Genomic DNA, 24,999 nt, shown 5'->3' on the forward strand with positions numbered 1-24,999 from the left:
GGCTGGCATCACAGAAATCCACATACTGGGATTAGAGGTATGGGCCACCACATCCTGGCACAAAAAATTTTAATTGAAGGGCTGGGGATTTAGCTCAGCGGTAGAGCGCTTACCTAGGAAGCGCAAGGCCCTGGGGTCGGTCCCCAGCTCCGAAAAAAAAGAAAAAAAAAAGAAAAGAAAAAAACAAAAAAAAAACAAAAAAAAAATTTTTAATTGAAAAATAAATGTAAATAAAATATGTTTGTATACACACAAAATAATACACACACATAGGTAGGTAGGTAGGTAGGTAGGTAGGTAGGTAGGTAGATAGATGACCTTATCCATGTGGCATGTGTTCTGTGTGCCACATTCATTTTGCCTTACTTACAATGAGAATGAATTAATTTCTGGCTCTAGCTTTTTTCTCCAACAGAGGGAGTCGTACTGGCTGTCTTAAAGGGTTCCTATAGTAACAGTCCCCTCAGGTCTTCAGTCCAGGTTTTGTTGGTCTCAGTGCTCCTTCAGGTGAGAAAAGCTGATGGAGCCACGCTTAGCTGAGTTAGACACATTGTGAATTAATAACATCTCAGGGAGTCAGGGCTCTGCTCCCATAGTTGAAGGTGCCTGACAGGGCTGAGACACATTCATGTGAGGACGTGGTCTGTATAACTTGCTATTTTTCAAAACAGATATAAGCCAATTATAGCACTAAACATTATTTTTAAGTATTAAGTTAATTTCTAAGAGGACTGAAACCCAGTGGTGGTAGTGCGTGTCTCTAATCACAGCACTCAGGAGGCAGAGGCAGGCAGTGTCAAACAGCGCTCTGTGAGTTCTGCAGCACAGGTTACAGAGAAAGGGTAGCCAGGGCTACACAGAGAAACCCTGTCTCAAAAACTAAAACTAAACTAAACTAATAAATTAAAAAGACAAAAAGGGACTGAGTAGAGCTGGAATGACTGCCCAGCAATTAAGAGTGCATGACCTTGGGCTACAGAGATGGCTCACTGGTTTAGAGCACTGGCTGCTCTTCCGGAAGACCTAGGTTCAATTCCTAGCACCCACATGGAAATTCAAAACCATCTGTAACTCAAATTCCAGGGGATCCAACACTGTCTTCTGCCCTCCCTGGGCACCCAGCATGCACATGGTGCATTACATACATGCAGGACACCTGTACACATCAAATCGTCTACCAGTTAAAGAAAAAAAACATGTGCTTTGCTGCCCTTCCAGAAGATTGCTTCTTCCTTCTCTTTCTCTCTCTCTCTTTTTTTAAAGATTTATTTATATATATGAGTACACTGTAGCTGCACACAGACACACCTGAAGAGGGCATCAGATCCCATTACACATGGCTGTGAGCCACCATGTAGATGCTTGGAATTGAACTCAGGACCTCTGGAAGAGCAGTCAGCGCTCTTAACCACTGAGCCATATCTCTAGCCACCCCCCCTCTTTTTGTTTTTAGATTTATTTTATTTATTTTATGTACAGCATATGTCACTGCAAGCCAGAAGAGGATACCAGATCTCATTATAGATGCTTGTGAGCCACCATGTGGTTGCTGGGAATTGAACTTATGACCTCTGGAAGAGCAGTCAGTGCCACCTCTCCAGCCCCCCCCCCTCTTTTTAAATAGTTAATTTTTATCTTGAGAATATCGTTGTATAGTAGTCTAAGCTAGCCTTGAGATGTCTCTTGGTGAGGCTGGCCTTGGACTCCTGATTGTCTTCACTCCACCTTCCAAGTGGTGGGATTACAGGGATATACCACTTGACTTGAGAACAACTTAAAGTCGTGTGTGTGTGTGTGTGTGTGTGTGTGTGTGTGTGTGTGTGTGTGTGTGTGTGCATATAAGTACTTGTTGGTCAAAGGGCAGTTTATGAGGGTTGGCTCTTTCCTCTCCCATGTGGCTGTGGGGAAGGAACACAGGTCTCCAGGCTTCTGCCTTTACCCACTGAGCTAGAGCTAGCCTGCTGGCCTGAGACCAAGATTTTAAAATGGTGCTTTTTCTTCTTTTCAAAGCAGCTTGACAAAAAAGTGACCCCAGTTCCACCAAGAGGGAGACTCTCTGTACTCTGCACTCCTGCGAGGCAGCGGTGCTCACAGGGCCACTCAGCAACTAAAATGAATGTCAGGTAAAAAGATTTTCTCGTAAAGGGGTTACATGGGTGTGCATACACGTGTGCACATTGGGTAAGTCCAGGGCCGTGGGTATGTTAGACAAGGGCTGTACCACTGAGCTATACTCCTAGTGTTCAGATATGCTTGGTGAATATCCTGTGTGTGTGTCTGTGTATCTCTTTGTGTCTGTGTGTGTATGTTTCTGTGTCTGTGTGTGTGCGTGTCTCTGTGTGTAAATAGGTTTGTTGGATAGAGGATAGCCTCCAGTTGTCATCACAATCCATTGTTATTTTTGGAGACAGAGTCTCCTGGAACTTACCGAGAAGGCTCGTCTAGCTAGCTCACCAGCCCTAGGAATTCACATGTCTGTACTTCCCTAGTCCTAGGGGGAAATACTATTTATTTCAGTGATGAAACACCATGACCAAAGGCAAGTTGAGGAGGAAAGGTTTTTTTTTTTTAATTAACTTGAGTATTTCTTATTTACATTTCGAGTGTTATTCCCTTTCCGGGCAAACATCCCCCTAATCCCTCTCCCTCCCCTTCTTTATGGGTGTTCCCCTCCCCAGAGGAAAGGTTTTCTATTTGGCTTACACTTCTATATCCCTCTTCATCCTTGGGGGAAGTCATGACAGAAACTCAAACAGGGCAGAAACCTGGAGGCAGGAGATGATGCCACAGAGGGGTGCTGCTTACTGGCTTGCTCCTCATGGCTTGCTCAGTCTGCTTTCTTATGATCGTAGGACCACCAGCCCAGGGGGGTGTCCCCACCCACAGGTGGCTGGGCCCTCCCCTCAGTCAGTGATTAAGAAAATGCCCCATAGCTGAATCTTATGGGAGCGTTGTCTCAACTGGGGTCCCTCCTTTCAGATAAATCTAGCTTGTGTCAAGTTGATATAAAACCAGCCGGTATCACTAAAATGCATGTCTGAGTGGAGAGTGCTCATTGATACCACTCCACCAAGTGAGGTCCTTGGAGGCAAATGCTGCCACCAAACACCTGGTGATGGTCCAGTGGCCTCACTTACAAACTTGACCTTGATTACTGTCAGGACAAGTGTTCACGTCTTTCCCTCCATTATTGTGTTCAGGTTCTCAGCTGCTACTAAAGATAATGAACATAAGTGCTCGCTGACCAAGACACCAGCCAGAAAGTCCCCACATGTGACTGCACCTGGGAGTGCTTCAAAGGGCCAGGCTGTGCTCAAGACACCAAAGTTAAAGACCACTGAGAGGAATTCCACTGCAGGTAAAAGAAAGTTCTTCTTTAAATATGTAACTTCCTAAAATTAAATATGCCTTTCTCTAAAGTCTCTAAATATGTATAAAGTCAAGTGCAAAAAAGTGATAGAATATTTTTCATTTACCCTGGTGAAGGAAATGCCAGAGACAAACGCACACAGCTGCTCGGGGTCCATTCTACTGAGAAGGAGACCTAAGACAGTGACCCTTCCTGAATTGCTTTCAGCCCTTCTAGGACTCAGAGATAAAGACAAGGACCTTGGAAATCAACCTCTGTGGTCTTCCATGCCTTTGATAGGAACAGGATCCCAAAGCCCAGGCTTCTGGACAGGTTGTGGAATAGGACACAAAGGAAGATGCTCTCAACATCCAGCTTTACTTAGATGCCACCACTAAGTCCCATTAATGGATTTTGGTTTTCTTCTTTTTGTGATCCTGGGGATTGAACCTGGGAACTTACACATGCTAAGTACTTGCCTAACCACTAAGGTTTATTTCAACCCTGCACAGGTGTAATAGTGATAGCAAGGTTCAAATGAAAGTGTACACCTCAGTAGTAGAGATTTACATATTATGTGCAAGGCCCTAGATTTGATCACTAGTGTGCATGCGCGTGCACACACACACACACACACAGAGAAACACACACATACCAACATACACATACACACACACAAACACAGACACACACACACACACACACACACACACACACACACACACACACACACACACACACACCAAGAAGATTCTCCTTACAGAGCTAGAGAAATTAGAGAAATGACTCGGCAGTTAAGAGTACTGGCTATTCTCCCAGAGGGGCCTGAGTTCAACTTCCAGCAACCACATGGTGGCTCACAACCATCTGTAATGAGACCCGATGCCCTCTTCTGGCCTGCAGCTGTGCATGCAGATAGAGCACTCATTAAATTTAAAAAAAAAAAAAGATTCTCCTTACAGTCTCCTTGAAAACGTCAATCTAAGAGCTTTTTTTTTTTTTTTTTTAATTTTTTTTTTCGGGGCTGGGGACCGGACCCAGGGCCTTGCGCTTCCTAGGCAAGCACTCTACCACTGAGCCAAATCCCCAACCCCAAGAGCTTTGATTATACAAAAATATTACCAAGTTCCTAAGACCAGAGCAATCAAAGTTTCAGATCGAGGAGAACTTCACTGGTGATGATAATTAGTGTGGAGACAGAGGGTTCTATATGGATTACCAGTCTAACTGAATAAGAAAGAAAATTAAGTTGAGGGCTAGGGAGATGCCTTACTGAGTTAAAGCATTTGTCTTTGAAGCACAGGACCTGATTTCAATTCCTAGGGCCCCTGTCTAAAAGAAATTTGGATGTAGTAACGCATTTATTATAATCCTGGTGCTGGGGAGACATAGAGAGAATTCACTCCCTGGAACTCAGCAATTGGTGAGATCCAGGCCATTGTGAGAGACCATTTCTCAAAGAAAAAGTGGACAATACCTGACCACAGAATGTGTTCTTGCTTTCCCTGTCTCTGTCTCTCTGACACACATGCAGTGCAGAGATGAAAATTGTAAGTTTATGGAGTTCTCCTGGTTGACCTCTCCTCTGGCCCTATCTTAAGCCTGATCTAGCAAGCATTCTGCCTAGCATTCTAAACATGAAGAGATGGCCTGGGGAGGGGTGATCAGGAAAAATGGTTAGTGTCATTTTACAAAGGGCTGGAGTCTGAAAGCATCACAATGACAAGGGGGTTCAAAAGTGCTCAGAGATAAAGACACAAAGCCCAGACCAAACGGTTACCTCATTCTGCTAAGAAATTCAGGGTCTATTAAAATAAGATGTTACTTTGGTCTACCACCCCATTACCAGATTTGAATTTTAACTTTTTCTTTTCCTGTGACTTCATTAACTCAAGAGAATGTTTCAAGATTCAAACCTATACAGTTATCTTAACAATGGTTCAGTGGTATGGATATAGTTCAGTTTGTCCCCTAAAGACATGAGTACCTCCAGAACACATTGTATACTGTGGAAGTACAAGAGTTTCCTTTAGACACAGGATCTCAAGGATGTGCCCCAGGTCTGGTTCCCACCACCCGACTCTGACCTCCCGCTTTTGAGACATCACCACAACAGAGAACTTAAACTCCCTTTTGTAACTGGCTAACGAGGCAGCTCTTGATTCAGCTTTTCCTTCACAAACGCTGACATTAAACATGACTGAGTCGCTTCCTCTGTGGAGGGGAAGAAATATAAATGTGGTAGATATCTGCTGCTCCACTATAGCAATAGGCTTGATGAATTATACCATCCTCATTTTAACTATGATGTAAACATTTACATTACTAAATAATAATAACTTTTACTAATAAATAGAGCTACAAATCTTTTTGCCCATATATAATTGGTTCTTTTTATTTATTTGAGATGGGTTTCACACTGTTCCAGTCTGTCCTGGAATTGACATGTGTAGTCCACACCTGTCTCTACCTCACAAGTCTTCTGAGGGCTGGGACTATAAATTATAAATGTCTGGCTTAATTAGTTAATTTTTAAAAAAATGTTTCTTTCCATTTTGTGTATTTTTTTTAATGTGTGAGTACTCTGCTGCATATACATCCACATGCCAGAAGAGGGCATCAGATCCCCACCATGTGGTTTCTAGGAATTGAACTCCGGACCTCTGGAAGAACAGACAGTGCTCTTAACCATTGAGGCATCTCATCAACCCCCTGTGTATGTGGTTTTTTTAAGACAGGGTTTTGATGCGTAACAGAGAGAGCCCTGGCTGTCCTGGATTCAACTTGTAGACTTGGCTGGACTCGAACTCACAGAGCTCCACTGGCCTCTTTTATTTGGGCTTTTTTGGTTTTTTTTTCAGTTATTACTCCATTCAAGTTGATGACTGAAGCAGCACAGACTCCAGGTTCTAGTAAGAAACCGATATTTGATCTCAAAGCAAGCTTGTCTCGTCCCCTCAACTACAAGCCACACAAAGGTATGTGGGAGAGTCTGGAAGGGCAGAGCTGCTAGAAGAGGAACAGTTCTGCATTAAAGGTACCAAAAAGCTGGAGGTGTATGCTGTGTGCGTGTGCATGCACACGAGTGTATACTACTAGAGTGTATGTAGTAGTAAAGTGCTTCTGGCAGGCATGAGGCTTCGAATCTTATATCCAAACACTACACGACAAGAGAAAAACATTCTGTGACTTGTTGGAAGTCCCTCCATGTAAATGTCTGTCCCTGTCGGCACCTGCACCGACAGTGTGTGAATATCAGGCGTAGGTCTGCGGGATTGAAATAAATCAAGTACACAGGTTTTCAGCGAGTGCCACCAAGGCTTTACTGAGATCTCCTTATATACCCCAGGCAAAAGCCGAGGAAAACAACAAGGCAGGTGAAAATCCTCAATCAGGAAATCAGGAAAAGTCTGTGTGGTAAAAGTTCCGGCCCAATCAGGGGCATAAACAACTTCTTAACAACAACAAGCAGGAAGGCTCGGTGGGGAGGAAGGGTGCCATGGAAAATCCCAGCCCCAAATCAGGGGCTAAGAGCAGCTCCCAGAGCAGCTCCCAAGGGTGTAAATAACTTCTTGCTATAGCAGGCTAAAAGGCTCAGCGAGGGGGGAGGGAAACACCAAGGTAGGGCCCAACATGTCCCTGCTTCCACATGAATCCCTGACTTAAAAGATTTTCCATTAGGCAAAGAGCAATCGATCTGCTTACACATTTGTTAACCAAAAATATAAGTTGTCAACAGAGTGATGTCAGCTTAAAGTAGCCTGTGTGAGCTTTTCATGCTTGGCTATCAAGAACAGAGTGAGGGGTTGGGGATTTAGCTCAGTGGTAGAGCGCTTGCCCAACAAGTGCAAGGCCCTGGCAAGGCCCTGGGTTCGGTCCCCAGCTCCAAAAAAAAGAAAAGAAAAAAAAAAAAAAAACCAGAGTGTATAAGTATCTGAGTCTCTGCTCCTTCCTTTGTTTTGAGACAGATCTTCTAGTTGTCCTCAGATTTGCTCAAAGCCAAGACTGACTGTGAACTTCAGAGTGATGGGATCTTTATTTTATTTATTTATTTTTTAGAACATTTTAGTTCTACTCTTAGCAGTTTTATATATCACACTCACTTTATTTTATGTATGGGATTTTTGTTGTTTGATCTTTATTGTGGTGTTTTGTATTAAGAGTTGGGGTTTATTGTGCCTCGAATTTAGCGATGGGTATAGTTCATTTTGGTGGCCGAGGTAATGTGGCAAAAGCGTGAGGCTGGCCCATCATTGTATCACAGTAGTTATGGGTAAACTCAGTCCAACATGGCAGGAAGAACGCTGCAGCAGGAGCATGAGGCCAGCCAGCACACTGTATTGTATTGGCTGAGAGCAGAGTGTTTTTTTCAGACTGCGTCTCACTCACTGAATCGCCAGGCTAGTCTGAAACTCTTTTATCCCAGCATGCCCTTGAACTCATGGCTATTCTTTTCCTTCAGCTTCCCAGGATGTGGAATTAGTAGTATGAGGCACCATGCCCAGCTATAAAATGCACTACAGAAGCCATCATCTCTTACCTAATTCTAACCATCTCACTGAGTCTTGAGGATGTTAAAGAAATGGCTCGCTCTTCTTAGCACTTAATACTCTTGCAGGGAACACAAGTTCCAAGCACCCATACCAGGGAGTTCAGAGTGGCCTACACCTCCACTTGCAGGGAAGTCAACAGCCTTTTTTGGCTTCTGTGGGTAGCTGCATGCACGTGGTACACATAAGACTCGGCAGGTACACATAAATTAAAACAACAACAACAAAAACCCTTGGAGTTATGGCTCAGTGGTTAAGAATATGTTTTACTCTTCCAAAGAACCCAAGTTCTATTCCCAGCACCCATATCAGGTAGCTCACAACTATCTACAACTCCAGTTTGTGGGGATCTCACAGCTTTGGCCTTCAGTAACACACACAAGTGGCTACACTCAGACACACACATATACAAACGACTAAAACTTCTTTGAGGCTGGGCAGTGGTGGCAAATACCTGTAATCCCAGCACTTGGGAGGCAGAGGCAGAGCAACTCTGTAAACTTAAGGCCAGCCTGCTCTACATAGATTGAGCTCTAGGACAGCCAGGGCTACACAGAGAAATCATGTCTCAAAAAAAAAAGAAAACCTTTAAAATATTAAGAACATTAAAATATTAAATTTGTCTTTTAAAAGGAATACTATTTTGATATTTAATATAATATTTACATAATTGTAAGATAAATTATTTTGTTGTTATTGCTTTATTGGGACTGTTGTTCAATTAGTTTAAAATTATCAAATTTTTTAATTAAAATTTTTTTAGGGGTTGGGGATTTAGCTCAGTGGTAGAGCGCTTGCCTAGCAAGCGCAAGGCCCTGGGTTCGATCCCCAGCTCCGAAAAATAGAAAAGAAAAAAAAATTTTTTTTAAATTATGTGTACCGTCTGTGTGTGTATGTGTAAGTGCACTCTCCCAGGGAAGCCAGATGTTGTCTGGTCTCCTTATATAAACACAGAAACAATACAGGATTTTTATTATTATTAAAACACATTTTTAGAGGAAAATATGGTATACATTTGAAATGTGAAATCAAGATTCACTGCAGAAAATACATGTAAATATCTACAAAATGGTAAAAATGTTGATAGGCAGATAGGCTCAAAGATGGAGACAATGGAGCTGTGAATGAAAGATTGTTAACACCCCTGTTTCTAACCTAGGGAAGCTGAAACCTTGGGGCCAAGCTAAAGAGAATAATTCTCTGACTGAATGTGTGAGCAGAGTTACCCTGCACAGGAAAACGTACAAACAACCTCCTCTCCAGACCAGGTGAGCACATGGCTACCTCACAGTGCAAGTACTAACTTCCAAGGTACCAAAGCTTGGGAGGGATGGAATTTGAAAGCTGTCTTAGAAGCAGAGTGCTCCATTCCATTTTGTGTTGTGATAACCAAATACTACAGAGAACGAACAGAGTTTACTTTGACGTACAGTTCTGGGAGCCTCAGGTGCTAGTAGAGTCTTCTGCTGTGTCACAAGATGGAGGATAACATGGGTGCACTGGAGAGTGAAGGAGACTGTGTGAAGACTAGGCAACAGTAGACAGAGTGTCGTGCTGTCTTCCCAACAGCCTCTTCCCGGAACACCTAATTCATTCCTGGGGCTTCGCATTAATCTCTTCCAAGAGTGGTGCCCTTAACCTAATTTTATTTCCCTCTAGGCCCCACCTCCTAAAGATTCCACCACCTCTCAATACTGTTAGAGTGAGGACCAAGCTTGGACAAACCTTATTCTAGCCACAGTAGATGAGTCCCCTTTCGAGTTAGTCACTTTTAGACCTTTCTTTCAAAGCAAACAGGGGCCCTGGGATACAGGATAGCTTTTTGTTGTGTTTTTGGTTTTGTTTTCTTGAGACAAGGTTTATATCCCTGGCTGTCTGGAGTTCTGTAGAGCAGGCTAGCCTCAAATTCATAGATCCTCTTTCCTCTTACTCCTGAGTGTGGGATTTAAGGCATACACCATCACCCAGCCACGACAGTCTATCTAAAAACATACATTTTGTTAAGTATTTTCATCTCTAGCAAAATAGATTCCAAAGTGGGTTTACAATGTACCCCAGCTACTGCTTACCCAGGCTCCCTAGGTAATTGAAGCGTGTTCTTTTGGGACCTGCCTTCCCAACAGCACTTGTAAATATCCCTGCAGACAACCAGTGCTCATGGATGGCCAAGTATAAATTCTTCACCCAAAGCAAACTCTAGGCATTGTAAGGAGTGAAGCCCCCAACACAGGCCCAAGCCAAGCATAGACCTTAGAGGAGTCTAGGTTTGCGGCCTGGGACTCCCTGATACAGGTTTCCTAGCATCTGCCTCTTGCCTATATCCATTTCCCTTTTCTCCCTTTGTGATAATATGTCCTACTTCTAAGAGTGAGACTTCTCATTCAAAACCAATTTTTTTAAAGTACCAGCGCTGAATTCAGTCACCCAGGTGTCCCCTGATTCTTGTTCCCTGTGTGACTTCAGAATGCTGAGTTAACTGACTGGAGCCTTTGCAGACAATGCTGACAAATTGGAACCCTTAAGAGTCCGGTGCCCTGTAGGTGCCATTTAACTAGATGTCAGGTCAGCAGAACATTGTCTACAGTGTCTGTCAGAGCATCTAGGTTGAGCCTAACATGGAACATGTCTGTCCCTCTTAGGGAAGAACAACGGAAGAGACATGTGCAAGAACGGAAGGAGAGAAAAGAAAAGCTTTTGGAAGCTCGAAGAAACTTGGGTGTGACTAAAGCCCAGTGACCCTGCTGTCCCTTTCCTCCTAACTCATTCTCCTTTGTATGTTTTTATACTTTCTCTTCTTCAATCAAAAGCTCTTTTCTGTCATAACTTGTATAGTGCCTCCTCTGTGCTATATCTGAGAATACATTATCACCTTAAAATCCATAACTGAAGTGACTTTCACTTAATGTCCTGTACAACTCCAACTTTTAAAGACCTGTCCTTGTGATCTTAAGAGCTTTTCATGTCAAGGCCCTGCTAGTCCCGATGGCGATGACCTGCACCCTTTTCTGCACAAGAGTCCCCTGAGCGGCAAGCTGAGGCAGAAGCTCAGCGTGAGAGAGTAAGATGACGCTCCCAGGAGAGGGAGGCTGGGAGGCCACATTTTTGTTCAGTAGCCTGGAAAATCTATTAGTCTTATTGAAATCATATATTTTATTTTGATAGGTAAAAAGTTTTAGCTTATAAGAGCCTTGTTCCGACATTTCAGGTATTTGCCAACTGTCACTCATTATAATCCTAAACTAGAAAACCTCTACGCTCTCTTAAATAGAAGCCACAGGGCAAAGGGTGTGCCTCAGTTGTATAGCACTCGGCTATCACACACCTGCCCCTGAATTTGACTCCTGGTCCCACCAAAAACAAAACTGAGAATGGCTGCCATAAGAAAACCTCCTTGGCAGACTTAGATCTCACAGTAGGAGAGGGAGCTGACCTTCTGACCTTGCTCGGCCCTGTAGAGACTCTGAGTTGTGTGTAATGATTACAATGTTCATAAATAAAAATTTTCACTGTGATAGGTTCCTTGTTTTAAACATGAGTTGCCTAGGATCTGGATGGCCATCTCACACCTCCTCCACCCCCTTCTCTCCCACTACTGAGACAGGGGCGCATGTATTGCAAACTGGCCTCAAACTCATTTTGTATCTGAAGATGACCTTAAACCCTTGATCCCCCTGCTTCTACCTCCCAGGTAAGTGCAGAGTTAGATGTATATCGTACCTGGCTATAAAGTGTTCTTTGGGGGGCTGGAGGGATGGCTCAGCGGTTAAGAGCACTGACTGCTCTTCCAAGGGTCCTGAGTTCAAATCCCAGCAACCACATGGTGGCTCACAACCATCTGTGATGGGATCTGATGCCCTCTTCTGGCGAGTCTGAAGACAGCTACAGTGTACTTAAAAAAAAAAATTTTCTCCCTTTGTTACCTCATTTTGAATCTTAAGCCTTGCAACTTACTACCAGAAATAGTAAGATAACAAGGTTGATAGTCACCAGTTCTATTTACATACCCTATAAATCAGTAAAGCTGATTGAATGTGGTAACATAAGCCTATAGTTCAGTACTCAGGAGGGAGAGGCAGGAGGACCGGAAGCTCATTGTCTGCCCCAGTCACATGAGACCCTGCTTTTCAAAAACAAACATAGGACTGGGTGGTTTGGCTTGGTTGTAGGGCTCTTACCTAGCATGCACAAGGACCTGGGCTTGATTCTCAGAAAAAAAAAAAAAAAAAGCAAAAAAAAAAATAGACTGGATGATGGCCCAGTGGTTAGGGCCTGTACTACCTTTTTTTTTTTTTTTTTTTTTTGGACAGAGTTTCTCTGTAGCCCTGGTTGTCCTGGAATTCTCTTTGAGGTGTGCACTGCCATGTCACCAGCAGGTATATACTCCTGCAGAAGACTCTTCAATTTTTAGGACCCAAGTCAGGTATCTCACAACTGCCTGTAACTCCAGCTAAAGGTATTCCCACACTCATCCTTTTGTGGTCTTGTGGGCACCCAGTACTCATGTGCATATGCCCACATATACACATAGTTTTAAAAATTAAATCTTTAAAAAAAAAAAAGCATTAAATAGGGTTTTGGTGGGAGACAAAACACTATGACCAAGGCTCCTTACAAAAGAAAGTGTTTAATTTGGGGCTCATGGTTCCGGGGGTTAGAGTCCATGACTGCTGTGGCAGGGTACATGGGAGCAGGCAGGCACACATGGTGGCATGTTGTTGGTGCCATAGTTGAGAGCTTACTTAAATCCTTATCGACAAATAGGCAGAGAAAGCAATGAATAACCTGGGCTTTTCCAAACCTCAAAGCCCACTGACGGTGCCATAACCTCCTCACTAAAGCCTTACCTCCCAATTTTTCCCAAACAGTTCCACCAACCAATCATCCAAGGATTCAAATATATGAGCCTACGGGAGCCATTTTCATCACACAGACACAGGGGCTCACACTTTTAGTAGCAAGTACCTCCTCAGGATTGGAACTAAGAGGCAGGATTGTTGTGAGTTCCATGCCAGCCAAAGCTATCTAATGTGGCCCTGTCTCAAAACTACAAAAACTGCTTTAATTCCTAAAGAATTTATTACATCCCAATAGTACCTTAGGCAATAATCAAACCTTTAGCACATGGGCCTTCGAGAGATGTTTCATACTCAAACTGTAGTTGAAGACATATACACTGAAAAACTATAAAAATGTTGCTGAAACTAGAAATCTAACTTAACATTTTCATGTCTCTATAACAGGTTAAAATGAAGACATTCAAAATTGATCTATAAACTGAGTACTTTTTTTTTTTTTAAGACCGTTTTTCTGTGTATCCCTGGCTCTCCTGGAATTCTGTAATCCATGCTGGCCTCAAACTCACAGAACTCACTCTGAGCTAAAGCCATGCCCACCACTGCCTAGCTTGAATACAGTTTTTATCAATCCATTTTTTTCTTTCTCTTTTCTGTGCTGAAATAAAATTCATATGGAAATACAAATAATCGAAATCTTAAGAAATACAAAGGTAGAACACTCAACTTTACAAGGTACAGTGATCAGAGTTGTAGTTCTGTTACAAAGATAAGCGTGTGTTAACAATAACATTATAGTCTGTTTTTGGCTATCTGGCACTAATGAAGGTTCCTGGACTACTTTCTTTTTTTAAGCTTTATGTATTTTTGTATGTGCTCTATCTACATGCACCCTGGCATGCCAGAAGAGGGCATTAGCCATTACTAATGGCTGCAAGCCACACCATGTGGGTGCTGGAAACTGAACTCAGGACCTCTGGAAGAGCAGTCAGTGCTCTTAACCACTGAGCCATCTCTCCAGTCCCATAAATCTTTCTTACAAGACAGAGCTTCTCTATGTAACCCTGGCTGCACTGGAACTTGCCTCTATCAGAGCAGGATGGCCTTGAACTCATATCCAGCTGCTTTTGCCTCTCGAGTGCTGGGGTTAAGAGCTGCCACCACAGCCTGGGAAGAATAAATCTTTGTATTGTTAGGGTCTGAAATCAAAACAACCCAGCAGGCACAAGAGTCCAGCAAAACAAGATATTTATTTGAATTAGGCAGCAAAAACACGAGTCAGGGACAGCAGCACAAATGTAGCAACTGACCGCATCTTCTTTTTTTTTCTTTTTTTTCTTTTCTTTTTTTTTTTTTCGGAGCTGGGGACTGTACCCAGGGCCTTGTGCTTGCTAGGCAAGCGCTCTACCACTGAGCTAAATCCCCAACCCCCTGACCGCATCTTCTAATGTTCATCTTAGTATTTATGCAGATGAGAAAAATTTATTATACTCAATATAACAGAGGCTTTGAACTTCAAAACTATTAACATCTGTGCCAAGTTACCCCATCAACCAGAGTTTAGGGAAAGGCGACTTCCTTAGGGGCACGTCTTTGTGGTACACTTACCCTGTTCCCATTGGTTGGGTTATTCGACTTGCCTAACATTCATGTCTCAACTTGCCAACCAGGATGTCAGTTACCCCAGAAGGTTTTGGTAACTTAAATTTTATTTGACCCCTATTCAAAACAGAAGTTTTATTCAAAATGGGTTCAGTTTGGTTCCTTCTTACAATAGAACTATTTATATAAAAATGTAAGAGTGATCGTGGGTGAATTGAAGAAGACTTCTTAGATATGATATCGAAGAAGCTAACAGTAAATAAACTTGCAGCCAGTGGGTTAAGGTACTTGCTGCTAAACCTACCGAGACTCACATCTATCCACTCACTTCCACATGTGCCCCTAAACAAAAGATGTTTAATAAAGTTTCATTTTTTGTTTAGACAGTAGATTGCTCTATAACATGGTTGGTCTTGGGCCCACAAGGCAGGCCTAAAAATTATTTTTAAGAATTTTAAGATGGGGGGCTAGAGAGATGGCTCAGCGGTTAGAGCACTGACTGCTCTTCCAGAAGTCCTGAGTTCAAATCCCAGCAACCACATGGTGGCTCACAACCATCTGTCATGGCATCCGGTGCCCTCTTCTGGTGTGTCTGAATAGCTACAGTGTATTTATATATAATAAATAAATCTTTAAAAAAAAAAAAAAAAAAAGAATTTTAAGATGGCTTTCTGAGACCTGGTGGTGCGTGCTGCCGAGCTTTGTCCAGTCTCTTCTGTCCTGACTCACTGCTGTTGGCTCCTGCTGAGGAACAAGTCGATCAGGAAGCCTCAGCTGTGGCATTTAAAGATACCGGAAAGACACCTGTGGAGCTGGAAGTAGCGATTCACCAAATTCAATCACGCTCACCAGTCGATATGTGAAGTCGCTGGAGAAGGTTTGTGCGGACTTGAGCAGAGGCACAAAGAAGAATCTATAAGTGTAAAGACCGGTGCGCATGCCTACCAAGACACTGAGAATCACTACCAGAAAAACACCTTGTGGTGAAGGTTCCAAGACCTGGGATCGTTTCTAGATGAGAATCCACAAGCGACTCATTGATTTACACAGTCCTTCTGAGATTGTTGAACAGATTATTTCCATCAGTATTGAGCCAGGAGTGGAGGCTGAAGTCACCATTGCAGATGCCTAAGTCAACTGTTTAAATAAATTGACTTGTTTAGAAAAAAAAATTTTTTTTTTTTCGGAGCTGGGGACCAAACCCAGGGCCTTGCGCTTCCTAGGCAAGCGCTCTACCACTGAGCTAAATCCCCAACCCCTAGAAAAAAATTTTTTAAGACTGATTTGTTGGCACAGTTCTATAATCCCAGCACTCAGGAGGCTCCAAAAAGATCACAAATTCAAAGCCAGCCACGAAAATGGTAGGAAGTCATGGACAAAATATTCTATAGCAATCCCAGTACTTGAGAGCACACTGGGGAATCAGAGGCAAGAGGATTGCTGCAAGTTCAAAGGCAGCCTGGGAAACACAGTAAGACCCTGTATCAAAGTAACAACAGAACAAAGATGGCTCAGTGGGCCATGTTTCTGCCTTGAATACTCTGTAGCGGGCTGGAGAGATGGCTCAGCGGTTAACAGCACCCGACTGCTCTTCCAGAGGTCATGAGTTCAATTCCCAGCAACCACATGGTGGCTCACAACCATCTGTAAAGAGATCCGATGCCCTCTTCTGGTGTATCTGAAGACAGCTACAGTGTACTCATATATAATAAATAAATAAATCTTTAAAAAAAAAAAAAAAAAGAATACTCTGTAGCACACACCTATAATTGTAGCTACACACAACAGGGAAGGCGGAGAAGAGACTCCTTAGCAGTTTGCCAGCTCCCTAGCCTGGCATACAAAGTTTCAAACTAAGACCTTCCTCAAACAATGTGAAAGTTGAAGTTGAACTTCTGAAGTTGTGTCCAGGCAGTAGTGATGTAAACCTTTCATTCCAGCAATCAGGAAGCAGAGGCAGGCAGACCTCCGAGTTTGAAGGCAGCCTGGTCTACAGAGTTCCAGGACAGCCAGGGCTACACAGAAACCCTGTCTGGAAAAACCAAAAACCAAAACATTTGAGCTCTACATGCATGTCTTGACATATGCATACCTATACCACATTCACATACACAAAATACGTATTGGTGAGCGTATGAGAAAACTGGAGCATTATTTTCACTGATCATGTAATTCATGGTGCAAATACTCTTTCCAAAGGTGATTTTGTACCTTTGGAAAACAGGCCCAGAGCTGTTCTCACTCAACAAGCTCTGTACCACTGAAACTACACCCTTCGTTTGGACACAGTCTCATTAGGAGGCTCAGGCTGACCTTGAATCCATTCTATAGCTCAGGCTGACTTTGAATGTGTTAACCTTTTGCCTCACTCCCACAAGCATCTAGGATTGTAGACCTACCTCCAGGCCTAGTTTAAAATCGCCACCCCTACCTTTATTAAAGTAATGTTTAAGTGGTGGTGCATGCCTTTATTCCCAGCATTCAGGAGGCAGAGACAAACCCTGTCTGGAAAAACAAAGTTTAATATTTATGTGTGAGTGTGTATATGTGTGAATACAGGTGCCCACGGAGTCCATAAGAGGATGATTGAATTGCTAAGTAAAAGACTGGGCTTTGGTCTACAAGAGCTGAGCTGTCTTGAGCTCTCTGGAGAACTGTGGAGCAGAACAGAAGGCTGTCAGCTTGTACCATAGGATTGATTTCGAGTTGATACTTTTGCTGTTCCTAAACACCCCTTGCTGAGGTTGCTCTCCAAGCCAAGGCTGGTCCTTGGCACTAGGGTGCTCTGGTTCACAACGGTCTGTACCTCCGGTTCCACAGAATCCAACACCCTCTTCTTGCTTTCATGGGCAACTGTATACACGTGGTGTACAGACAACACAGGCAGGCAAACACAAACACACATGAAATAAAAATAAGTCTGTACATTTTTTTTAAAGATTTATTTATTTTATGTATATGAGTACACTGAAGCTGTCTTCAGACACACCAGAAGAGGGCATCAGATTCCATCACAAATGGTTATGAGCCACCATTTGGTGGCTGGGAATTGAACTCAGGACCTCTATCTAGAAGAGCAGTCAGTGCTCTTAACTGCTTAGCCATCTTTCCAGCCCAAGCCTTTAAGTTTTTTTCACTTAATATATATGGATGTATGTCTATGCACCACATGTGAGACTGGTACCATTGGAGGCCAAAAGAGGGCTTCAGAACCCCTGGAAATCAACCCAAAATGCTGGGCTGCCACATGGGTGTGGGGAAGAGAACCTGGGTACTGTCCCAGAACAGTCAGTACTCTTACGTGCTGAGCTAGCTCTATAGCTCCCTCTGTGACATTTTTAAATGAATGGGGTTCTTTAGCAACCATAGTCTGTCTCTCTCTCCTATCAGCAATAGTTATGCAAGCCCCTGAAAGTAAGAACTACTAATCTCATGTCTTTGGAAGGCAAGCAATTTCCCACTGACTTTTATCCTCACATTGTTTAGCAGACTCTTTTCTTCAAAGGTCAATTAGGAAACAAAAGGACAGTGTGGTAGAAGACCAACCACAGTTGCACCATTGCCTTATTTGAAAACTGTCTCCTGGGCTGAAGAGATGGCTCAGCGGTTAAGAGCACCCGACTGCTCTTCCAGAGGTCATGAGTTCAATTCCCAGCAACCACATGGTGGCTCACAACCATCTATAAAGAGATCCGATGCCCTCTTCTGGTGTATCTGAAGACAGCTACAGTGTACTTATATATAATAAATAAATAAATCTTTAAAAAAAAAAAGAAAAAGAAAACTGTCTCCTTACACAGGACAATCTTCTATAGGAATTTTCCCAGCTAATGTGTTCCTTACATTGTGTTTCTATTAGCTAAAGCCCTCGTTTCATGCTGGGTCCCAAACACTTGCTCTCTTAGCAACAGCACCTAATGATAAAGAATATATAACCACACTCATTACTACATTAAACAAATGCTTATTTGCGGACAGGAGTATAGCTCATGTTTGTCTTGCACATGAGGCTCTGCATTCAATTTCAGTTTCCAGCACAGCAGAAAAGCTGAGGGGAGGTGGTAGACAGAAAGGCCTTATTTCTGTTTTCAGTATGCTTCCTTTTATTTTAGCTTTACGTAAGAGCTCAGAAGATCTTCCAGGAGACTCACTGAGAGGCCATGCTGTACTTCCTGTCTTAAGTAAGTACTGAGCGGGGCGGGGCAGACAGAAAGGTTTTGCGTGTTTTATTTATCACCACTACTCACTCTAGTTTTACTCAAATCTGTCCCCAGTTCTCTATTTGAAAAGTCTTGGGTTAAGAACTGGAGAATTCTCATAAGCAAATTCTTCTGTATGGGCTGGATCAGTAAATACACCAATGAAATCTATTTCCAGAAAGAATGGTCCATCCACCTTATCAGACAGAGTGAATCCTATAGAAGAGATCTAAAGATAAAAAATAAAAGAGATGGATTAGAATCTCATACACTATGCACACTGTTCTTCCTGAATCACTAGTAGGGCCTCCCAGCACCAGCCCTTAGCATGGCATACTTGTCATTTGCTATAATGAACTATAACAAGACTACTTTCTTCTTTTCCTTTCTTCTAGACAGGGCCCTGAACTTGGTATATAGCCACAGCTGGCTTTCAACTCCTGTTCCTCTTCCTTCACCCCTCAAGTGCTGGGATTTAGAGGGGTGCCCAGCACAACTGGGTGATTACTCCCCCCCACCCTCTTCCCTGTCTCCTTTAAGTAGTCCACTTAAGAGCGACACAGCATGGCCTCTCAGTGCAGTCTCCTGGAAGATCTTCTGAGCTCTTATGCAGAGCTAAAATAAAAGGGAGCATACTGAAAACATCCCCAGGACAGAGGTCCAAGTCCACTTCTGTCCTAATAGAGGAGCCTGGGCAGGAATTTTAATCTGTTATCTGCCATTCCTGCAAAACAGACTGAGCTGGACCTCACTACAACTGTCGTACACTAAGGAAGGCCTCATTCTGAGTGGAAACCTTACCTTGTCCAGTATCAGTGGGCCCTGTACATCTCGTATCCTTCCTTGATTTGAAAAGAAAAATTTGGAGAAAGGAATCTGAAAAAGAGAGACTAGTTATTTCAGAGCTAGAAAATGAACATCTGCAGCATTTGTTGGAGCCACAATGATAAAAGAATATTTAATTTCCATATCTAAGTATTTTACATATGCTAAAAGCTATAGTCCCGGCTAACTCTGGAGACTAAGGCAGAGGACTGCCTAAATTCACTGTTCAAGACTAGCATGAGTAACATAACAAGACCACATTACAATAAGTAGGAAAGCTAGTAAGTAAAACTTTCATGTGTAAGAATGGCTAGCTCTTGGGGCTGGGGATTTAGCTCAGTGGTAGAGCGCTTGCCTAGGAAGCGCAAGGCCCTGGGTTCGATCCCCAGCTCCGAAAAAAAGAACCAAAAAAAAAAAAAAAAAAAAAAATGGCTAGCTCTTTGGATTAAACCACAGTTCTCTGAGATGTTCTGTTCTTACAATGCTGTAAACCTGGAAGCACTTTACTACTTTACCTTAGACCAAAGACAGCAAGCAGGCTGAGCAAGTCATCAGACACACGCCAGTAAGCACTGCCCACCATGGCCTCTGCACCAGCTCCTGCCTCCAGGCTCCTGCCCTGCTTGAGTTCCTGTCCTCACTGCTTTTGATGATGAATGTTGTAAGGAACTGTGAGTGGAATACAACTTTTCCCCACAACTTGCTTTTGGTCATGGTGTTTCACCACAGCAAAAGTAATCCAAACTAGGATACATACATACGTAAATTAGATTTTTAAATCAGCCCTGACTGTCTTAGAATTTGCTATGTAGGCCAGGCTGGCCTCAAACTCAGAGAGTGATGCCTGCCTTTGCCTCCAGAGCACTGGGATTAAAAGCATGTGCTATCATGCCTGGCATATCTTTATTAATGAAAAAATGAAGTCATTTGGGGCTGGAGAAATGGCTCAGTGGTTAAGAGCACCGACTGCTCTTCCAGAGGTCCTGAGTTCAATTCCCAGCACCCACATGGTGGCTCACAACCATCTATAAAGAGATCTGATGCCCTCTTCTGGTGTGTCTGAAGACAGCTACAATGTACTTATATATAATAAATGAATAAATCTTTAAAAAAAAATGAAATCATTTGTCTTTTAAATTTTCCCCCAAGGTGCTCTTACTTCTACTCAATCAGCCTCTATTTTATATAAGAATTATTACTATGAAAAAGGAAACCACAATGTAACCATAATATCAATAGATCCCATTTCCCTAACAGTGAAGAACTGAAATTTTACCTTGACTTCCTGCCAGTAGGGTCCCCCACGGGTGAACATGAAGTAACTGTACATCTGATTTTTCTTCTGGATAAACTCCGTGTCTTGCTTAATATTCACCATCCAAGGCCGGCCATCCCCACGGACTCGGAGATACAGAGTATTGAACTGGGACCAATCATAAGACAGCTTCCTCTCAAAAGCACCCTGAGGAACAGCAAAGCAAGCTGTTTAGTTCATTCTGCACTGTGAGAAAAAGTGAGCCATCACCAAGTCAGCAGGGTTGTTTAATGTGGGGGGAGGAGCATATACGAGTGCCAGAGGACAATTTTTGTTAGTCAGTCGTTCCTTTTTCCATGTGGGTTCCAGAGACTGAACTATCAGCTTCTATCAGTTTAGCAGCAAATACCTTACCCACTGAGCCATCTTGCTGACCCAATATGGCATCCTATGTATATTTTGCAAAATAAACCTGCTCATCATTATTCTAGTACAAACATACTGACTTCTGTTTCTAAGGTAATGTTCGAGGCATGATTAACCTAGAAGAGTGTTTCTGTAGAGCAGCCATTCATTTGTGTTTACTGAATGGAAATAAATGTACTCCCTCCCTGGTTAAGGAACAATGGCTTCTGGGTGGTTTATTTTATGACAAATGTATTGCCTCATCAAAAACCAAGCTCAAGTTCTGTAAATCATGAGGCTGAAAAGACGATCAGTGCTTCTTGCAAAAGCATATGGACCCAAGTTCAGATCCCCCGCACCCACCTACAAACCTAGGTGTGGCTGTGTCTACCTGTAACTCCAGTCAGAAACCTTAAGACGTAAAACAAAAGAAACTATGTAACAAAAGATCACACACCTTTAATCCTAGGACTTGAGAGGCAGAGGCAGGTGGATCTCTGTGAGTTCTAGACCAGCCTAATCTACAAATCAAGTTCCCAGACAGCCATGGCTGCACAAAGAAACCCTGTCTTGAAAAACAAAAACAAACCAAAAAAATCAAACTGAACCAAAGAATGAGCAAATGAAAGGAAGGAAAGAAAAAGTAAGAAAAAAGAGGAAAAGTAGTAAAACAACGTTGTTTTCTGTTGTTTCATAATATGGAGTACTGATTGGACATAGGGTTCTGAACAAGCAAGCACTTTACAGCTCTGCTGTGTCTCTAGTCTTCCTTTTGCTTTGTAGTTTTCTGAGGATATCTTGTGTATCCTAGAGCTCCCTACATAACTCAGAATAACCTTGAACTCCCAATCTTCCTGCCTCCTCCCAAATGTAGTGAGTACAAGAATTCATTACTACACCCACGGTTTTTATTCTGAGGGATGATTCCCCTTATTTGCATAGATGGCCTGAACTTAGTAGCCTAGGCAGGCCTTGGTTTGGCAAAACTCCTGCTTTCCCACACTGCTGGGATTACAGGTCTGCATTACCAGGCCCAGGATAGGCACTCCACTCTAATGTCATTTCTGACAGGGCTTTGGGTGGAGAATCCTGAAACTGGGGCTGACTATGGCTGATACCTGCACAGAATGCTGAAGGCCCTGGGTTTGATCACCAGTGCAGAATAAACATGAAGCATGATGGTGAGTGCTTGCAATTCCATCTGCTAAGGCAGCAGACAATGGAGGAGCACTTAAGCCCAGGAGTTCAAGACTAATTTAAGTAACACAACTACAAAAATTCCAAACCTGCATTATACATTCCTAGGGTTGGAGAGCGGATGGTAAAAGATTGAAGAGTTCTCACTGTAAGAGAGGAAGTTACAGTTGAGAGATGAAAGGCTAGAATGAACCACATGGTACTAGAGTTGAGAACAGTAGTGTGTATCCATATTTGGCATAACAGACACAGGGAAATAGCAGATCTGTATACACAGTCATTAGACATACATATGCAACTGTCTGTTATTTGTACGTACATAGTGCCACACCCAGATTCTTATATATGTACTGGAGACCCAAACTCAGGTCCATAATGTCAAATATGAATATAAGTACTAGACATGGTGGCACACCCCTTTAATTCCAGCATTTAGGTCAAGGAGGGAGTATCATGAGTTCAAAGTCATCCTCAGCTACAGTTAGCTCAAGGCCAGCCTGAGCTGTATGAGAGATCCTGACTTAAAACCAAAAACAAAGGCTACATACAGGGTGACCCTCCTTTAGTGCAAGCTGGAGATGTCAATCTCCCCAGATACCTTTCTTTTTTTTTTTTGGTTCTTTTTTTTTCGGAGCTGGGGATCGAACCCAGGGCCTTGCGCTTCCTAGGCAAGCGCTCTACCACTGAGCTAAATCCCCAACCCCCCCAGATACCTTTCAAAGTCTATCTTCTCAGGATTCTCAGATGCACCGTACTTCTCAATCCCAAAATAATGCCCTCAATCAAGAAACCACTGTCTCCTTTTACACTAAGGCCAAGTAGTTACTTATCTCTATATAAGACAAGATGCCTATATATAGCAAAACAGATGTGTTCACTTACAGAAGATCAAGTGTCTGTTACAGTTTATACTACAATCAAAGTCATAAGAAAACAGGCCTCACCTACCCTTGGAATCCTGGAGATCATCGCACAGTATCCACTTTGGTTACTTTCCCCATCCTGAGGCGCCTCAGAGCTCAGAGTTCCATAAAGCAGGGCACTTCGGTTGTTCTTGCTCATTTTCAAGAATATTTCACTTCTACCTCCAATTGTCTTATCAGAAGTCACTATCCACTTATCCAAATCTTCTTTTTCACGAAACTGCCAGACAACCCTGGCTTGTTCCATTATGACCTCATGTAGTGGGCGGCCATCTGGACCTCTCACATGAGCCACAATTTCATCCTTCAAACGTCTAAAATGTTCCATTGCTTCATCTCTAATTGCTTTATCAAAACTAACCTCAGGTGTCCTGTCAGAAGAAGGTACATCCAAAGCAACTTCTTTGTGGTCATGTCCTTGTAAGCCTTCTTCAGTCTTTCCCTGCTGGGAGACTTTGTTAGCAGAAGCCACTTGTTTCTGAAGACTACTGGAAGAATAGTCTACAAAGTGATTACCCACAAATGGAGGTACTGCAGCCCTTGGCCTCAGGAAGTTTCTATGAATATAAGTACCTCTCAGTAATTTGTGAATAGAAGCCATTGTAAGAAAAAAGTAAAAAACGTGCCTGGGCTGAGAAAACAAGCTTCAGTAGTCAGCACAATTACACCTGTAACAAAAGAGACACCAGTTACCAGCAGAGCAATGGATAAGTCATTAGAAGCTCAAACTCAACAGAGACCATGTATTATGACATATTTTTCCCAATTTATTCAACAGTGGTTATTTATTAGAAGCAGAGTAAAACAAAACAAAACAAAACAAAAAAACAAAACAAAACCCAGAACTAATATAGCTAAGTCTGGTGCAACCCTAGCCCTGGAAGACAAAGACAGGACAATCAGAAGTTAAAGTCATCGTCAGCTGCATAGTGAGTTCAAAGCCAGTTGGCCTACATGAGATGTCACTATACAAAACTCCCAGCACGATGAAAGCGTAGTCTTAGCTTGAGAGCTGACGACTGACCCCCAAACAATTCAAGTGCAGGCCACAAGGTACCTTAAGAGGTTATGTTAACTTTAAAGCAGATTTCCCTTGTGTTTTTTAAAATTATTTATTTTATGTATGTGAGTACACTGTAGCTGTCTTCAGACACACCAGAAGAGGGCGTCAGATCCCATTACAGATGGTTGTGAATCACCATGTGGTTGCTGGGAATCGAACTCAGGACCTCTGGAAGAACAGTCAGTGCTCTTAACCTCTGAGCCGTCTCTCCAGCCCCAGATTTTAATTTTTTTAATTAACTCTTTTTCTTATGATTTTTAAAGAAATAATAGGTTCTAAGAAGTAAAATACTCAAGTACTTCAGTGTAGAGCCGGGGCCATATGACTTTGGACATTAGTACTTCATTTACAAAAAGAGGGGCTAAAGTGAGCATTACAGAGTCAGAAGATCTAGACTGATCCTTGGTTCTGTTTACCTATTAGGTTGTGAATATTCAAGTAGTGAGGTCCAGACTACTAAACCCAATAAAGCATTCTGCCCCCACGGCCAAGCGGTGGTGGCACATGCCTTTAATTCCAGCACTCTGCAGGCAGAGGCAGGCAGATCTCCGAATTCAAGGCCAGCCTTGTCTACAGAGTGAGTTCCAGGACAGTCAGGACTACACAGAGAAACCCTGTCTCAAAACAAAACGGAACAAAACAAGCAGTTTGCTCTCCCAGAAACCAGCTGGTCTTTTGAGCACTCTCTTTCCTCAGAAATTAGGTCCCTGTTGGTCCCGAGTTTCTTCTGAGGATCAGATGGAATGACAATCACAAGGTGGCTCTCTGACTCACTGCACTTCAAGAAATTTCCCCAAGATCTTCATGTCTAACAAATGTGCAGGCCCAGGCCCACCCT

At 42.8% G+C, this 24,999-nt stretch overlaps 2 protein-coding genes and 1 pseudogene across 2 annotated transcripts in view; 2 read left to right on the forward strand and 1 right to left on the reverse strand.

Moving 5' to 3' along the window:
• Positions 1–11,413, forward strand: part of Nusap1 (nucleolar and spindle associated protein 1) — a 30,424-nt gene extending 19,011 nt beyond the window's left edge. Inside the window, exons 7-11 of the mRNA XM_032903973.1 lie at positions 2,011–2,123; positions 3,201–3,358; positions 6,211–6,327; positions 9,059–9,167; positions 10,539–11,413. Of these exons, the coding sequence (XP_032759864.1) occupies positions 2,011–2,123; positions 3,201–3,358; positions 6,211–6,327; positions 9,059–9,167; positions 10,539–10,635 (594 nt within the window). The 3' untranslated portion in view covers positions 10,636–11,413. The remainder of the gene's footprint in view (positions 1–2,010; positions 2,124–3,200; positions 3,359–6,210; positions 6,328–9,058; positions 9,168–10,538) is intronic.
• A 2,950-nt stretch (positions 11,414–14,363) lies between these two features.
• On the forward strand, positions 14,364–15,426 carry LOC116900960 (annotated as a pseudogene).
• Positions 15,427–18,373: 2,947 nt separating this feature from the next.
• Ndufaf1 (NADH:ubiquinone oxidoreductase complex assembly factor 1) lies at positions 18,374–23,763 on the reverse strand. Its single transcript, XM_032903974.1, has 4 exons — positions 23,124–23,763; positions 20,595–20,780; positions 19,295–19,369; positions 18,374–18,722 (listed from the first exon to the last, which is right to left on the reverse strand). The coding sequence occupies exons 1-4, from the start codon at positions 23,697–23,699 to the stop codon at positions 18,573–18,575; spliced, it is 987 nt and encodes a 328-aa protein (XP_032759865.1). The 5' UTR covers positions 23,700–23,763; the 3' UTR covers positions 18,374–18,572.
• Between the last annotated feature and the right edge of the window lie 1,236 nt (positions 23,764–24,999).

The sequence above is a fragment of the Rattus rattus genome, chromosome 5 (assembly GCF_011064425.1).
Source record: "Rattus rattus isolate New Zealand chromosome 5, Rrattus_CSIRO_v1, whole genome shotgun sequence".
Taxonomy (NCBI): Eukaryota; Metazoa; Chordata; class Mammalia; order Rodentia; family Muridae; genus Rattus; species Rattus rattus.